Source organism: Paroedura picta, chromosome 1 (assembly GCF_049243985.1).
Source record: "Paroedura picta isolate Pp20150507F chromosome 1, Ppicta_v3.0, whole genome shotgun sequence".
NCBI lineage: Eukaryota > Metazoa > Chordata > Lepidosauria > Squamata > Gekkonidae > Paroedura > Paroedura picta.
The window spans coordinates 12,061,178-12,078,360 of record NC_135369.1 but is presented as its reverse complement, the minus strand read 5'-3'; the positions used below and the strand labels follow the sequence as shown (position 1 = coordinate 12,078,360).

The 17,183-nt window shown below is 49.7% G+C and overlaps 1 protein-coding gene across 1 annotated transcript in view; it reads right to left on the bottom strand.

Annotated features, from left to right (window-relative positions):
- CHRNB2 (cholinergic receptor nicotinic beta 2 subunit) overlaps nt 1–17,183 on the bottom strand; it is a 74,181-nt gene that overhangs the window by 47,703 nt on the left and 9,295 nt on the right. Inside the window, exons 2-4 of the mRNA XM_077321789.1 lie at nt 4,296–4,441; nt 3,786–3,830; nt 2,611–2,720 (exon numbers count right to left, since the gene is read on the bottom strand). Of these exons, the coding sequence (XP_077177904.1) occupies nt 2,611–2,720; nt 3,786–3,830; nt 4,296–4,441 (301 nt within the window). The remainder of the gene's footprint in view (nt 1–2,610; nt 2,721–3,785; nt 3,831–4,295; nt 4,442–17,183) is intronic.

Here is a 17,183-nt window from a genome sequence, read left to right as displayed (position 1 = left end):
GGCTTCCTCGGGAGGTGGTGGGTTCTCCCTCTTTGGAGATTTCTAAACAGTGGCTGGAGAGCCATCTGATGGAGAGGCTGATTCTGGGAAGGCTCAAGGGGGTGGCGGGTTACAGTGGGTGAGCGATTGGGATGTGAGTGTCCTGCATAGTGCAGGGGGTTGGACTAGATGACCCTGGAGGTCCCTTCCAACTCTATTATTCATGATTCTAAGTGGTGGAGCAAACAGTAGGGTATCAAGATTTAGTTAATGTCTCGGTTGTGTCAATCTGTTAATATGTCTGGTGCCTCAAGCTGACAGGCATGAAGGTTAACCCAAAGGCAAGTAAGGATAATAAGGGAAGTAATTCCCCAAGGATAAGGACTGGAAAGCAGCAAGAACCCTGCCAAAGGAAAATAAGGACAAGGAGCGTAATCCCCTGAAGATAAGGACCAGAAAGGAACAGTCCCAAGGCAAATAAAGAGAACACTGGCAGTCTTCAAGCAAAGGTTGGATACACACTTTCCTTGGATGCTTTAGGATGCTTAGGGCTGATCCTGTGTTGAGCAGGGGGTTGGACTAGATGGCCTCTATGGCCCCTTCCAACTCTATGATTCTATGATTCTTAACAATGGCAGTAATTCCCCGAGGATAAGGACTGAAAAATCACAACTGTCCTCTCCAAGGAAAATAAGGACCACAATAATAACTCCTCCCCCAGGATAAGAACCGGAATGTCACAACAGTCCTGTAAATGGAAAGTAGAGACAATGACAGTAACGTCTTAAGGATGACCAGAAAGTAGCAACCATACGGACACAAATCCCTTAAAGACAGGGACCAGGAGGTGTCATCAGTCCCCCTAAAAGAAAATAAGGGCAACAAAGTCAGTACTCCCTTAAGGATAAGTATCAGAAAGCAATAGACCCCCCCCCCCAAAAAAAAAGGATAGTAGGAACAATGAGAACAATAGTAGAAGACCTCGTTTTTAATCCCTCGCTTCTCACTACCCGAGTCTCCAAATGGCTTACCGCTATTTGTATCTGGTTCGGGGAATTGTTAGCTTTATTAATAGGGCTCTAAAGTTTTTATATTATCTATACTGTTTTCATGACTTGTTGTGAACCAACATGAGCCAGCTTGCTGGGAGGGGTGGCATAATGAATGAATGAATGAATGAATGAATGAATGAATGAATGAATGAATGAATGAATGAATGAATGAATGAATGAATGAATGAATGAAAATTGCCTACTCTTCCTCTCTCCACAACTGTGAGACAGGTGACGCTGAGAGAGCTCTGAGGGAACTATGACTGGCCCAAGGTCACCCAGCTGGCTGCAGGTGGAGGAGGAGCAGGGAATCAATCCCAGTTCTCCGGTTTCGAGGCCACAGCTCTTAACTGCCACACCACGCCAGCTCTCAAATGGGAGCTCCAAAAGTAATCCCCTAAGGATTAGAAAGTTGCAGTAGTCCCCCCAAAAGAATGTAAGAACAATAAGGAGTGTATTCCCTTAAGGATAACGAACCTTAACAATCCCATTAAAGGCAAATAAGTACATAGAATCATAGAATCATAGAGTTGGAAGGGACCTCCTGAGTCATCTAGTCCAACCCCCTGCACTATGCAGGACACTCACAACCCTATTCCTCATCTACTGTTACCTGCCACCCCCTTGAGCCTTAACGGAATCAGCCTCTCCGTCAGATGGCTCTCCAGCCTCTGTTGAAAAATCTCCAAAGATGGAGAACACAGCACCTGCCAAGGAAGCCTGTTCCAGTGAGGAACCGCTCTGACTGTCAGGAACTACTTCTGCATGTTTAGATGGAATTTCTTTTGAATTAATTTCATCCCATTGGTTCTGGTCTGTCCCTCCGGGACAGTAACCTCTGAATAAAGATCAGTAAGTAGCAAAGCCATGATCCATAGGTGTAGTTGGAATCCATAAAGTAATGACAGCTAAATATATATGTATGTATGTATGTATGTATGTATGTATGTATGTATGTATGTATGTATGTATGTATGTAAGAAGAAGAAGAAGAAGAAGAGTTGGTTCTTATATGCCACTTTTCTCTACCCGAAGGAGGCTCAAAGCGGCTTACAGTCGCCTTCCCATTCCTCTCATTCCTGTATGTATGTATGTATGTATGTATGTATGTATGTATGTATGTATGTATGTATGTGTGTGTGTGTGTGTGTGTGTGTGTGTATATATATATATATATATATATATATATATATATATATATATATATATATATATATATATATATATATATATATATATATATATATAAATAATATATATATAATAGCCCCCCACCCAATCTATGTTCTCCTGCAGCGTGGGAATTGCAGGAAAAATTGAGTATGTTGTTCTTTCCTAAGACGTTAGCATATGTGATGGCCACACTCTCAAAAGCTACGCTAAATCTTTGGAAGTGTGCACGGATTCTGCCACAACCCATTTCTACCATTCCTCAGAAAGGGATCTTCGGGACGGTGACCCTGTCCTATTTCGTAGGAGACCTCATCACTTGCTGCGCCTGTTCCCTTTCCCCGCGGCATCCCTTCTCTCGCCTCGAGTGGAAATCCTGGCAGCAGAAGGAGAACTTGCGGGGACCTACTTGTTGTAGAGCACGACGTCTGGAAGCCAGATGTGCTTGGAGGGCAGCCGCACTTTCTTCATGTCGTCAAAATCCTCTGGGTTCCACGTCAGGCGGTAGTCCTCCCATTCCTAGAAAAGGACGACAGAGGAGGCCCCAGAGTCACGCTAGCCCCTGACATCCACTGCGTATGGAACTCTTTCCCACAATCCCCTTCCCTTCCTCTCCCCCGCAGCAGGCACCCTGCGAGGTAGTTGGGCTGAGAGAGCTCTGGCAGAACTGCTCTGTGAGAACAGTTCTAACAGGACTGTGACTGGCCTAATGTCACCCCGCTGGCTGCATGTGGAGGAGCGGGGAATCAAACCTGGTTCTCCAGATTAGAAACTGGAGATTCCTACACGAAGCTGAAACCATTGTCCAGAAAGTCTTCTCAAAACTAATTGGACAAATGATTGAGGCACGGTGGCCCCCTCTGTACACCCTGTGTACGTTGTTGGGGAGCACATCCCGTTGTGTAATTTTGTGTCCTCCAGTGTATCATGTTAACATTTTCCCTTTATGTCAGGGCTTTCTTTTCTGGTTGCTTCTACCGCCCCATGGCCTTGTGAACCGGAGGTCCCATCTGCTCCATTTATCGTCTTGCCCCGCGTAATTTGCCTTGAAGGCCAAGGAGAAAGGCCGACTATAAATAACACCCATCGATGAGCAAATAAATCAACGCTGATCTCGAGGGGGGTCAACGGTCCAATTGCGTGTCAAGCTGCTTTCACGCTGGCTTCTTCTTCCAGCCTCCTGCCGGCCCTTCCGACACGTGGTTCAGAGTGGCGGCTTCTAATCTGGCAAGCTGGGTTTGATTCCCTGCTCTTCCACATGCAGCCAGCTGGGGGACCCTGAACCAGTCACAGTCCTGTTAGATCTGCTTTCGCGGAGCAGTTCTCTCTGAGCCCTTTCAGCCCCACCGACCTCACAGGGTGTCTGTTCGGGGGGAGAGGGAAGGCAATTGTAAGCCATTTGGAGATTCCTTTGGACAGTGAAAAGCGGGGTAGGAAACCCATCTCTTTTTCTCTTTCCCAGGCAGCCACATTTCCTTCCATGCTGAGCCGGGGGTCGGGGTGGGGGCTCCAGAACTGTTGGCTGCTGACCCCTTCCCTGCACCTGCTGTCCGAACGGAGGGATCCCGGGAATGGCCCTCTCACCTGCGTCAGCCACACGTTGGTCGTCATGATCTGCTCTCTCTCGTGCTGCCAGGAGAACAGAAGGAAAAGGCAGTCAGCAGAGGGGGGATTAGAGACTCCCGGGAGGGGGGGGGAAGAAATAGCCTTTGGGGGTTGGCATAGGGTAGCGATCCCCAACCTGTGGGCCGCGGACCACATGTGGTCCATCGACTAATTGGAGGTGGGCCGCGAAGGACGCCTTCCCCCCCCCCCCCCCAAGTCACCGGGAAAAGGTTACAAAAGGCAATTTCCCCTTCTTTCTCAGTCCTCGGGTAACAAACAATTGTCTCTGGCCTTGAGAATAGAACATATCAGATACAGTCTGGTACACTAAGCTTTTCTTTACAGAACAATCATTAAGAAAATATTATTTCACCCCCTTATCCATCGAAGTTGAATACATACCTCTCAAGGGCAGGCTCCCTCCACCCACCCAAAAAAACCTCACTGCAAGGTTTTGCCTTTTTCTCCTTGGCTTCTCTTGTGACTCACCACACTGATGAGCTGGGCTAAGGACACCATGAGCTGCACCGTGACCAACTCGGAGCCATTGGTAGCCGGCCGGATCAGCTTGTTGTAGCGGGAAGGGTCCAGGAGATGTTCCACCAGCCGCTCCTCCGTGTCTGTCCCCAGGCTCCCTGCGGGGCGGGCACAGAGCAGGTGAACAAACAGTCAGGATAGTCAAGATCTGCAGTGTGCAGGATGGAACAGAATATAAAGGGTCTTCTGCAGGGGGCATCGGAGGGGATGTAAATTTTGCATAGGTGAGAGAGGAACGCCCTGTTGATTGGCAGACTTCCTGCTTGACTGAGCTTACTTCCTCCCTGCTCGCCTCCAGAACAGCAGTTGAGCGGAACGACTGCAGGCAACATTTTGAATAGTTCATTACGTCTCCGTGTCTCCTCTTTCTGCACATAGTTGCTTCTCTTTTGAATATAAAGCTATTTTATTCTTTGAGCATCCTGGTGCTCAGCTCCTGTCTGCGTAGTTAAACTCTGTCAACACAACCCGCCCTTCCCAAGCAAGGTTGCTGAGAGCCCCCAAGGACTCCCCCAAGGCTAAGATCCCCTCAGCCCCCCCCCCCCCCGTTTCGTTCTCCAGACTTTCGTTCTCCAGATTTTCCCATGGAGACAACGGTTGTGTTGGGGGATGGATTCAAGGGGGGCATTCCCTGTCGAGATCCCTCTTTCCCAAACCCCTCTCCCCGCACGCTCTAACACCAAATTTCCAGTGTTAGCAGCCCTAAGCGTTTCTCAGTTCCACAGATTGCCCCCCTCCCTCGACATTCCCCCCGTCAGTCTCCCAACCCCATGGTCCAGAAGTCCATCCTCTTTGAGGACTGGCCCCCAAAGGAAGCCAGTCTGTGAGACCCCCGTCGATACCTCCCAATAACCAGACTTTGTTGGAGAAAGGATCTTTTTATCGGAAGTGTAACGAAGCAGACCTCTCTGTCCCTTTGCTAAGACTAAGGCACCTTAGGCCACTTCCTCCTTATCTACCCATTCCCCTCTGGACTGAGGTTTGGGTATGAAAACCTCCAGCTCCCTTCCTTCCTTCCACTGGTATCCCTGCGAAATGAAAGTTAATTCCAGACATGGACATCTCTTCTGGCCTTCAGGTCGGGGAGATCAGCAGTTCCCAAAACACTCGATTTATGGCCCGTCCAACCCTCACAAGCACTCTGCGAAGGCTACCCTGAAACAGACCTGCCAGCCAATATGGGGTCATGAAAACATCTCCTCTGCAGTAATTAATACAACGAACATGGCAGAAGCTTGTTAATGCATGGTTTTGACAGCCGCCTGGAGTGTTAATACCGCACATCTAAGTTTATCGAAAAGACTTATAAATTTGTGACTTAGCCACTGCCACCTAATTAGACGCTTTCAAAAAGAATCTGAGAATATCTGGTTTAAAATAATTGGGGGTAAGGGATAGAGTGGCATAGTATAGCCCGGTCTCATGAGATCTGGAAAGCTCAGCTGGGCCAGTGCTTGGGTGAGAGGCCACCAAGGAAGGCTTTGCTGAGGAAGGCCATGGCCAACCACCTCTGCTCCTCACTTTTCTTGAATGCCCCTTGCTGGGATCACCATAAGTACGATTATACCGGCGTCAGATATAGGAAGTTCAGCTGGGCCAGTGTTTGGATGAGAGGCCACCAAGGAAGGCTGTGCTGAGGAAGACCATGGCCAACCCCCTCTGCTCCTCCCTCACGTTGAAATCTCCTCAATGGTGGGAAAGCCACTGAACAACTTGAAGTTCTGCTCAGAGACATGCCGAAAACCTGGCCAGATGGAGGCACAGCCCTTCTGATTTCATTTAACACAGAAAACATTCACGTCACCAGCTTGGTGTAGTGGTTAGAGCGTCGGACTGGGATCTGGGAGACCCAAGTTCAAATCCCCGCTCTGCCAGGGAAGCTCGCCGGCTGACTTTGGGCCAGTCTTACACTCTCAACCCGACCTACCTCACAAGGCTGTTGTGAGGATCAATTGGAGGAGAAGAGGATGATGCAGGCCATGCTGGGGTCCCCGCCAGTGAGAAAGGCGAGGTATAAAGGAGGTAAATAAATAACAACAGGAGTGACTACGTGGGCCTACCGAGGATTAAGATGCTACCAAATCAGCCTTTAAAACTGTGTAGGGCCAGTGACAGAATAGAGCATTGTGGGTAAGAGCCGCAGAATCTGGAGAGCCCGGTTTGATTTGCAATTCTCCCCCACCTGCAAACAGTTGGTGCTGTTCTAAAGGCACAAAAAGTTGTAAGCTCCTTGGGACAGGGACTTCCCACAGTTACTCCACAAAGGGACAGATGCACTGGCAGCAACAAAGAGTCCTAGAGGCTAGGTCGCCAACTCCAGGTCAGGAAATTCCTACAGATTTGAGGGGTGAAGCCTGAGAAGGTGGGATTTGGGGATGGGAGGGGCCTAATGCCGTAGAATCCCACCTCCAAAGCAGCCATTTCCCCCCAAGGGATCCGATCTCTACAGTCTGGAGATCCATGGTAATCCTGTAAGATCTTCAGGCCTCCCATTGGTTGGGCATCGGTGTTTTTGGATGCCGACCTATTCCGTCCAAATCGGCTGGTGACTCTGTGCATGAGCAGACCCACAGGAGGGAAGGAGGGAAGGAAGAGCGTTTGGAAGGCCAGCCGCTCCTGGAGACGGTGACGCGAGATTGTCAAAGCAATAAAAAGGCATTCCAGGCCAAAACGCTCCCAGTGCAGTGTGCGTGGGCCACGTCCAAGTGGCAATAATCCGGCAGTCCAAGATGAATCACTTGGAGCAACAATTAAAGAGAGATGATTGCTTTCCCGGCCAAAGGAACCAGCCCGGACTCTATCGATCCCTGGACAGAGAGCCTCAGGCATAGACGCACGTGGAGATGCGCAGGAAGCCGTCTGACTCCTGGCCCGTCTCCTCAGAATGGCAGCCACCGGCCGCCACCTTTGCTTCCAAGGTCTGACGAGCACAGGCTTCTGGGAAGGGCCGTCGAGAGGCCGCCAGCTTGTGGTTTTCAAGGCAAGAGGAGAGAAAGGGTGGTTGGCCCTTCTCTGGCTCTGCAGAGCGACCCGGGCCTTCCTTGGGGGTCTCCTATCCTAGAGCCTCTTGTGGTGCAGAGTGGTAAGGCAGCCGTCTGAAAGCTTTGCCCATGAGGCTGGGAGTTCAATCCCAGCAGCCGGCTGAAGGTCGACTCAGCCTTCCATCCTTCCGAGGTCGGTAAAATGAGTACCCAGCTTGCTGGGGGGTAAACGGTAATGACTGGGGAAGGCACTGGCAAACCACCCCGTATTGAGTCTGCCATGAAAACGCTGGAGGGCGTCACCCCAAGGGTCAGACATGACTCGGTGCTTGCACAGGGGGATACCTTTACCTAGTGCAAATACCTTTACCTACCTTTATCCTAGTGCAAATCAGGCAGACCCTGCTTGGCAGCAGAGATCTGATGAGATCAGGCCAGCTGGAGCCAGCCATGACTGGAGAAGCCCAGGGGTAGCTGGGCCATCCATTCTGAACACGCCTTCCCTCCTTTTGAAGGCCAGCTCTGGGTCTGACCAGGAGGTCTTTTGCATTGCAATCATCTACTGCCTGGCCCTTTTGAGCCGAAGATGGAAGCTGGGAGCTTCTGCAGGCCGAGCAGAGGCTCTGCCCACTGAGCCACGCCCCCTCCCCAAAGGCCTTAGTGAAGAAGAAGAAGAAGAAGAAGAAGAAGAAGAAGAAGAAGAAGAAGAAGAAGAGCAACAACAGCAGCAACAGCAGCAATGAGAAGACAGAAAAAGAGGACAAAGGAGTCAAGAAGAAGGAAAAGAGGAAAAAAGAAGATCTTTTTTTGGTACACCGTTCTCCCCTACTCAACAGAGTCTCAAAGCGTCTTACAGTTGCCTTCCCTCCTTCTCCCCACCACAGACGTCCTGTATGGGAAGTGGGGCTGAGAGAGCTCTGAGAGAACTGGGACTGGTCCACAGTCACTCAGCTGGCTGCCTGTGGAGGAGCGGGGGATCAAACCCAGTCCTCCAGATTACATGCTGTGGCTCTTTAACCACCACATCACGCTGGTAGTTGTGAGTGAAGCTGATCAAAATGAGATTCCCTGAAGGTGAGCCCGGTCTCCCCTTTGTGCCCTGACGGCTTCTTCTCGTCCAGCAGCTGGACTCTCCAACTGGGCCGTTTCCCAAGCTTGGCTCCTGATGAATAGCTAATCCGGCCATTCATGAGAGCATTTCCGCAGGCTGTTAAAATGTCACCAGCTCCTGGCGCCTCAGAGTTATGGCCCGCCTGATCTGGCAACCGAGGCTGCAGCTGAAGGGGGAAGGGGGTGGCGCATCTGTTTTTTGCAGTCCTGGCACCCTGCTGGTTTCATGCTGGGGATATAATCGGGAGGGGCTCCTGGCTCACCTTGCTGGCCTGGGGTGGGGGGATGTGGGGGTAGGATTGTCAGATTCAGTTGGGGAAGTCCTAGAGCTCGGGGGTTGAAGCCTGGGGAGGACAGGGACCTCAATGGGGCACCAAGCCCTGGGGCAGGAGTGGCCAAACGGTGGTTCTGCAGGATGTATTTTCATTCTTACAAATTGAACATTTGTACAAATTGAACGTCTGGGAGAGCTGCGGGCCCTGCGGGGTCTTTCAACGTTCTGCAGGGCCTGCAAAACGGAGCTCTTCCACCAGGTCCTTGGTTGAGGCCGGGGCTGGTAAGATAGATCTATGCCCCCCCTTCCCCCCCGGATCTGAACAACATCGGGAACTCCTTCTCCACCTGCTAGTAGTTTGTGTGTGTGTGGGGGGGGGGTAGGGTTTTATTGATTTTCCGCCATGTTGGTAATGTTTTATGTCTTTAGAGCCAGTTTGGTGTAGTGGTTAGGAGTGCGGACTTCTAATCTGGCATGCCGGGTTCGATTCTGCGCTCCCCCACATGCAGCCAGCTGGGTGACCTTGGGCTCACCACGGCACTGATAGAACTGTTCTGACCGGGCAGTGATATCAGGGCTCTCTCAGCCTCACCCACCCCACAGGGTGTCTGTTGTGGGGAGAGGAAAGGGAAGGTGATTGTAAGCCGCTTTGAGCCTCCTTCGGGTAGAGAAAAGCAGCATATAAGAACCAACTCTCTTCTTCTTCAGTAATCTCAGGGCTCTCTCAGCCTCACCCACCCCACAGGGTATCAGTTGTGGGGAGAGGAAAGGGAAGGCGATTGTAAGCCGCTTTGAGCCTCCTTCGGGTAGGGAAAAGCGGCATATAAGAACCAACTCTTCTTCAGTAATCTCAGGGCTCTCTCAGCCTCACCTCTCTCACAGGGTGTCTGTTGTGGGGAGAGGAAAGGGAAGGCGACTGTAAGCCGCTTTGAGACTCCTTCGGGGAGGGAAAAGCGGCATATAAGAACCAACTCTTCTTCTTCTTCTTCTTCTAATGGGGTTTTAATGGGGGTTTTAAGACACTGTAACCCACAACGAGCTGCAAGGGACTAGCAGGAAATAAACTGAATAATAATAATAATAATAATAATAATAATAATAATAATAATAATAATAAAAGCATAGTGATTAATCACAAAAAAACAATATGTCATTATTCTTAAGACTATTGGAAATATGTGTTTTCCATGGTCTTAGGCAACCCCTGTGAAAGGGTCATTCAATCCCCAAAGGGGGCAAGCCCCACAGGTTGAGAACCAGTATTTTGGAAGGATTCCTTCATCTGAACATACTTGAAGCATTTCTGTTAAGCCCTTTGAGACAGAATAAGTGACATAATTTACATTCCTTCTCGTCGTTTTCTCAAGCTCTTTACCGTGTGGCCAATCTATTTCCCCTAGTATGGGGGGGGTGTCTCGAGTTATCCCAGGATTACGATGTCGAGACCGCAGAGTTTAGGTCTGGAGAAAATGGGGAGGAGGCCAAGAGGGGACAGGATGGCTCTCGTGAAGTATCCAAAAGGCTGTCCCTTGGAGGAGGGCAGGGAAAAGTTTGGGCTGGATATCAGGGGGGTGGGGAGGGAAATGTTCACAATCTGGGTAGTTCAGCAATAGTTCAGCACCATTAGCCCGGCTAGATGGCAGGCCAAACATGGAGGGAAGTCTTCTTGCGCCTCCCTGCTCTTCAGGTTGCACTATGCAAGCTGTGCAGTGTGCATGACTGAGCAGAATATAAGGAGTGTCCTGCAGGGGGCATCGGAGGTATACCTAGCACTGTTAGATCAGGAACTTCCTGATAGCCTGCTCCTGGGTCCTCACTGGCTCAATGGGAGCCTTCCTGCTCCTTTTTGCACACCACCTCCCTGCTTGCCTCCAGAAGAACAGATAGACCGCAGACAACAGTTAGAACAGTTAAGTCTCTCTCTCTCTCTCTCTCTCTCTCTCTCTCTCTCTCTCTCTCTCTCTCTCTCTCTCCTTTCAACACAAAGTTGTTTTTCTTCACAATAATACCATTTAACCTTTTAAGCTGCTTGGCCCTCCACCCCCTTTGTACATTTAAACTATGCCGACTCTTAACAGGTATATTACTTCTCAACATGGAGGTTCTATTCTTAACCACTATGGAGTTCCTGTCGCTAGGCTTGCCTGGTGTGACTAGGATGCTGTCTCTGCTCTTTGGGGCACGGAGCAGGATCTTCCTTTTAGCTATCCTGGTTGGGAAAGTCTTTCCTGGCACAGATGAGGCCCGCCCACTGGATTTCTGCCTAATGCCTAAATATAATAAATATGATAAATAATGTCTAGCCGCTGCAGGCAAAGGGGCCAACCTCTTCCCTGATGCTCTCCTCGGCCAACCTCTGCAACAGAACCGCTGCCACTGTCTTCTGATTCACTCTTCCCCGTCATCTGTTAGTCAGTTCCTAGGCAGCAGGCTGACCAGCAATACCCCTGGCAGAGCTCCCGGCCAGCGACAGCTGCCTGTCAGCCAGAAATCCAGAGGCATAGCCTGTTGATTCCCTGTCGCACTCTCAGTAAGCAGACTCATTGCTAAAGGAAATCTATTTATTGAAGAAGACGAGCAGGGAGCAAGGTGTGTCCTTGCTAAAACTGAAGAGCCAATCTAGCAAGCGGACTATAAACTTTCTCTAAATTCCCTCTCTCCCAATTTGATATTAGGCACGCAGGCCATGCCGGGCGTGAATACTGCTTCCCAGCATGCAACAGCTTAGACTCTGCAGAGGCATTCCTGAGAGAGACATCAGGCTAGCAAGGTCAAAGCAATAAAATGCTCCCAGGAGATAGATGAGAGAGAGAGAAAGAGACCTCCTGCCTTTAAGCTGCGGAAAAATACTGCACAGTTAAAGCAGGGCGTAAACAGGTCAAGGAAACGTCCCACAGCGAAGCAGGAGTACAGGTAGCCAGTGAACCTGCAAATTTCTGCTTTCCCACAAAGGCTGTAAAGAAGCATTCTACTAGATCAGGCGAAGAACCAGCTCATGGTGGTTGCATACGGTTGCCACCCTCCAGGTGGGGCCTGGAGACGTCCTGCTATTACAATTGAACTCCAGTCAGCCAAGATCAGATCCCCTGGAGAAAACGGGGGATTTGGAGGATGGACACTGGGTACACTGTCACCAGCTGAGGTCCCTGCCCTCCCTAAACTCCACTCACCCCAGGCTTCCTCCCCAGCATCTCCAGGTAATTCTCAATCCCTTTGGAAGCACCAATTTTTTTAACACCTATGTCCAGGAACCACAGCAGCCGGCCACGAAGGTAATAACATTCTTGTTTCTTCACTCCCCAGACATTGGCATTCAGAGGTAGAGTGCCTCTCGAGATGGAAGTTCCATTTAGCTAGAGTGAGTTACAGAAGTAAATCCCGGAAGTGAGCATTGAATGGACCACCGTGGCTAGGTGCTCCAGGGACGGAAAGGGCGTTAGTCGCCTCACCTGGTGTAGATGGAAAATCGCCATGCGGTCTGCGGTCTTGTGACCTGAGCCTCTATTGCTAAGGAGGTGTCAAGGATCATCCCCAAGTTCCTGGAGAAAGGTGAGATGTTAAGCTGCACCCCTGCCAGACTGGAGAAACGCACTTCCTGCTCCTGCCCCGTTCTACCCAGCCACCGGACCTCTGTCTTGGAGGGGTTGAGTTTCAGGCAACTCTACCTGAGCCATCCAGCCTCTGCTTCCAAACAACTGGTGAATATTTTGGGGGAGGGCGGGGGGCAGACAGCCATCCATCAGAGAGATGAAATTTTAAGAAATGGCTTACATGCCAGGATTTATTGAGTCCTTTAAAATCTCCGCTCATGTCCCCAATAGAAGCTGAAGGAATCGACATTCAGGGGTTGCTGTATTTTCAATCACTTTCAAGACTCAAGAAGGTGAAGCTCTAACAGAATAAGGATATGATATTAGGTATAAAGGTAAAGGTACCGAGTCATGTCTGACCCTTGGGGTGACGCCCTCTAGCGTTTTCATGGCAGACTCAATACGGGGTGGTTTGCCAGTGCCTTCCCCAGTCATTACCGTTTACCCCCCAGCAAGCTGGGTACTCATTTTACCGACCTCGGAAGGATGGAAGGCTGAGTCAACCTTGAGCCGGCTGCTGGGATTGAACTCCCAGCCTCATGGGCAGAGCTTTCAGACAGCTGCCTTACCACTCTGCGCCACAAGAGGCTCTTCAGCTATTGGGTATACTGCCTAATAAATTCCCCCAAACTTTGGAAGAGATATTCAGATATAACATCGACAGTGGCTAGAACGATCCATGCCACAAAATGGAAATTAGGTGTCTTTTTAAGCTTAGAAGACTGGGAAAACCAACTTGCCAAGGAGGCAGCAGTGGTGTAATTAACCACCTACTTGAGATGGGGAAGAAATGGAGGTAGTGACAGATTTTATTTTCCTGGGCTCCAAGATCAATGCAGATGGGGACTGCAGCAAATAAATTAAAAGACGCTTGCTCCTGGGGAGGAAAGCGATGGCAAATCTAGACAGCATCCTAAAAAGCAGAGACATCACCCAGCCAACAAAAGTGCATCTAGTCAAGGCTATGGTCTTCCCAGTTGCAATGTATGGCTGCGAAAGTTGGACCATAAGGAAGGCCGAGCGTCAAAGAATTGAGGCTTTTGAACTCTGGTGCTGGAGAAGACTCTTGCGAGTCCCTTGGACTGCAAGGCGAACAAACCGGTCAGTCCTAGAGGAGATCAGCCCGGACTGCTCCTTAGAAGGCCAGATCCTGAAGATGAGACTCAAATACTTTGGCCACCTCATGAGAAGGAAGGACTCCCTGGAGAAGAGCCTGATGCTGGGAGCGATCGAGGGCAAAAGAAGAAGGGGACGACAGAGAATGAGGTGGCTGGATGGAGTCACTGAAGCAGTCGGTGCAAATTTAAATGGACTCCGGGGAATGGTAGAGGACAGGAAGGCCTGGAGGATCATTGTCCATGGGGTCGCGATGGGTCGGACACGACTTCGCACATAACAACAACAACTTGAGGAACAGACGAATTGTGAAATTTTTGGAGAGAAGGAGCGTGTATTACGCAAGCAGGGGATAAATTTGAAAAGATACCTTATTTTAAAATGGTATGTATTGAATATACAATTGCAATGCAGGAGCAGAATGAGGACAAGTTTTGAACAGAAATGAAGGATTTTTGAGCAGAAACCTTTTATTTTCTTAATATGAGATAAGATAAAGGATAGACTTTCTTTTGAACTTTGATATATTAAAACAGCCTTTCTCAACTTATTCACCATTGAGAAACTCCTGAAACATCGTTTAGGCCTTGGGTTCCCCAGAAGTGGTGTGAGTATGGTTGGGAAGCAGAGATGTAGACACGCCCACCGGGACCCCCTCCAAGCCCGGGCCCATCACTGGCCACTTGGGAAATGGGTCAACATGACCGTATATGATCATATCAGCCAATAAATGTGTGTGTGTGCGTGCCTGCGCTCGAAAGCTCACGCCTTGAATAAATCTTTGTTGGTCTTAAAGGTGCTCCTGGACTCTGGTTTTATTGTGCTCCTTCAGACCAACACGGCCGCCCATTTGAATCGATCCTGCTTTAGACTGAATGAGTCCACCTAGGTCAGCCCTATCTACTCAAACTGGCAGCAGCTCTCTGGGTCTCAGGCGGAGATCTTTCATGGCACCGACCACCCGGTCCTTTTAGCTGGAGTTGCCAGGGATTGTACCGGGGACCCTCTGCATGTCAAGAAGAAGAAGAAGAAGAAGAAGAAGAAGAAGAAGAAGAAGAAGAAGAAGAGCAGCAACAGCAGCAATGAGAAGACAGAAAAAGAGGACAAAAGAGTCAAGAAGAAGGAAAAGAGGAAAAAAGAAGATCTTTTTTTTGGTATACCGTTCTCCCCTACTCAACCGAGTCTCAAAGCAGAAGAAGAAGAGCTGGTTCTTATATGCTGCTTTTCTCTACCCAAAGGAGGCTCAAAGCGACTTACAGTCGCCTTCTCATTCCTCTCCCCACAACAGACACCCTGTGGGGTGGGTGAGGCTGAGAGAGCCCTGATATCACTGCTCGGTCAGAACAGTTTTATCAGTGCTGTGGCGAGCCCAAGGTCACCCAGCTGGCTGCATGTGGGGGAGTGCAGAATCAAACCTGGAATGCCAGATTAGAAGTCCGCACTCCTAACCACTACACCAAACTGGCTCTCAAGGTGCTACTCTATAACCGAACAGTCCAGGGGCACCTTGCAGACCAACAAAGCTGCATTCAGGGTAGAAGCCTTCATGTTTATGCACACTTCTTCACCCCTTAAATAAAACTTGGTTGTCCTGAAAGGGGCCACTGGACTAAAAACGTCACCCTGCTGCTTCAGGCCAACACGGTGACCCACCTGAATCTATCTCTCAGCCTCAGTCCTTCCTGCATAGCTTTTTCCCTTTCCTTACGGTGACACCACCTGAGAGCCGGTTTGGTGTCATGGCTGAGAACGGCAGCCTCTGATCTGGAGAACTGGGTTTGATTCCCCACTCTTCCTCCATGGGCAGCCAGCTGGGGGGCAGTTGGAGCTCTCTTAGAGCTGTTCCCACAGAGCAGCTCTCTCAGAACTTTCTCAGCTCCATTCAGTTCACAGGATGTCTGCTGTGGGGAGAGGAAGTGAGAGGGGTTTGTAAGCTGTTTGGGGACTCCTTTGGGTAGTGAAAAGTGAAATATAAAAATTCCCACCTTTACTCTTCTGCTGCTGACGTCTGCCTCTCAGGCAGCTTTGCTCGAAACCTTGACATCCCCTGCTGCCAGAAGATCACAGCTCAGAATCAACTGCGATGCGTGGTGTGTTTTAATTCTTTGTGCTGCTGCTGGGTTATTTTATGGGTCGTTTTTTGTTGTATTGAGGTTACTGTACATTATAAATCATCGTAAACCACCACAGGCTGGTGACCCTGGGAATGGCGTCATAAAAATGGAAGGAAGGAAGGAAGGAAGGAAGGAAGGAAGGAAGGAAGGAAGGAAGGAAGGAAGGAAGGAAGGAAGGAAGGAAGGAAGGAAGGAAGGAAGGAAGGAAGGAATGTCCAGAATAGAGGAAGGAAGGAAGGAAGGAAGGAAGGAAGGAAGGAAGGAAGGAAGGAAGGAAGGAAGGAAGGAAGGAAGGAAGGAGAAGGAAGGAAGGAAGGAAGGAAGGAAGGAAGGAAGGAAGGAAGGAAGGAAGGAAGGAATAGGACTCAGGGCTAAGGAAGGAAGGAAGGAAGGAAGGAAGGAAGGAAGGAAGGAAGGAAGGAAGGAAGGAAGGAAGGAATAGGACTCAGGGCTAAGGAAGGAAGGAAGGAAGGAAGGAAGGAAGGAAGGAAGGAAGGAATGTCCAGAATAGAGGAAGGAAGGAAGGAAGGAAGGAAGGAAGGAAGGAAGGAAGGAAGGAGGAAGAAGGAAGGAAGGAAGGAAGGAAGGAAGGAAGGAAGGAAGGAAGGAAGGAATAGGACTCAGGGCTAAGGAAGGAAGGAAGGAAGGAAGGAAGGAATAGGACTCAGGGCTAAGGAAGGAAGGAAGGAAGGAAGGAAGGAAGGAATAGGACTCAGGGCTAAGGAAGGAAGGAAGGAAGGAAGGAAGGAAGGAAGGAAGGAAGGAAGGAAGGAAGGAAGGAATGTCCAGAATAGAGGAAGGAAGGAAGGAAGGAAGGAAGGAAGGAAGGAAGGAGGAAGAAGGAAGGAAGGAAGGAAGGAAGGAAGGAAGGAAGGAAGGAAGGAAGGAAGGAAGGAATAGGACTCAGGGTTAAGGAAGGAAGGAAGGAAGGAAGGAAGGAAGGAAGGAAGGAAGGAATAGGACTCAGGGCTAAGGAAGGAAGGAAGGAAGGAAGGAAGGAAGGAAGGAAGGAAGGAAGGAAGGAAGGAAGGAAGGAAGGAAGGAATAGGACTCAGGGCGAAGGAAGGAAGGAAGGAAGGAAGGAAGGAAGGAAGGAAGGAAGGAAGGAAGGAAGGAAGGAAGGAAGGAAGGAAGGAATAGGACTCAGGGCTAAGGAAGGAAGGAAGGAAGGAAGGAAGGAAGGAAGGAAGGAAGGAAGGAAGGAAGGAATAGGACTCAGGGCTAAGGAAGGAAGGAAGGAAGGAAGGAAGGAAGGAGGAAGAAGGAAGGAAGGAAGGAAGGAAGGAATAGGACTCAGGGCTAAGGAAGGAAGGAAGGAAGGAAGGAAGGAAGGAAGGAAGGAATAGGACTCAGGGCTAAGGAAGGAAGGAAGGAAGGAAGGAAGGAAGGAAGGAAGGAAGGAAGGAATAGGACTCAGGGCGAAGGAAGGAAGGAAGGAAGGAAGGAAGGAAGGAAGGAAGGAAGGAAGGAATAGGACTCAGGGCTAAGGAAGGAAGGAAGGAAGGAAGGAAGGAAGGAAGGAAGGAAGGAATAGGACTCAGGGCTAAGGAAGGAAGGAAGGAAGGAAGGAAGGAAGGAGGAAGAAGGAAGGAAGGAAGGAAGGAAGGAATAGGACTCAGGGCTAAGGAAGGAAGGAAGGAAGGAAGGAAGAAGGA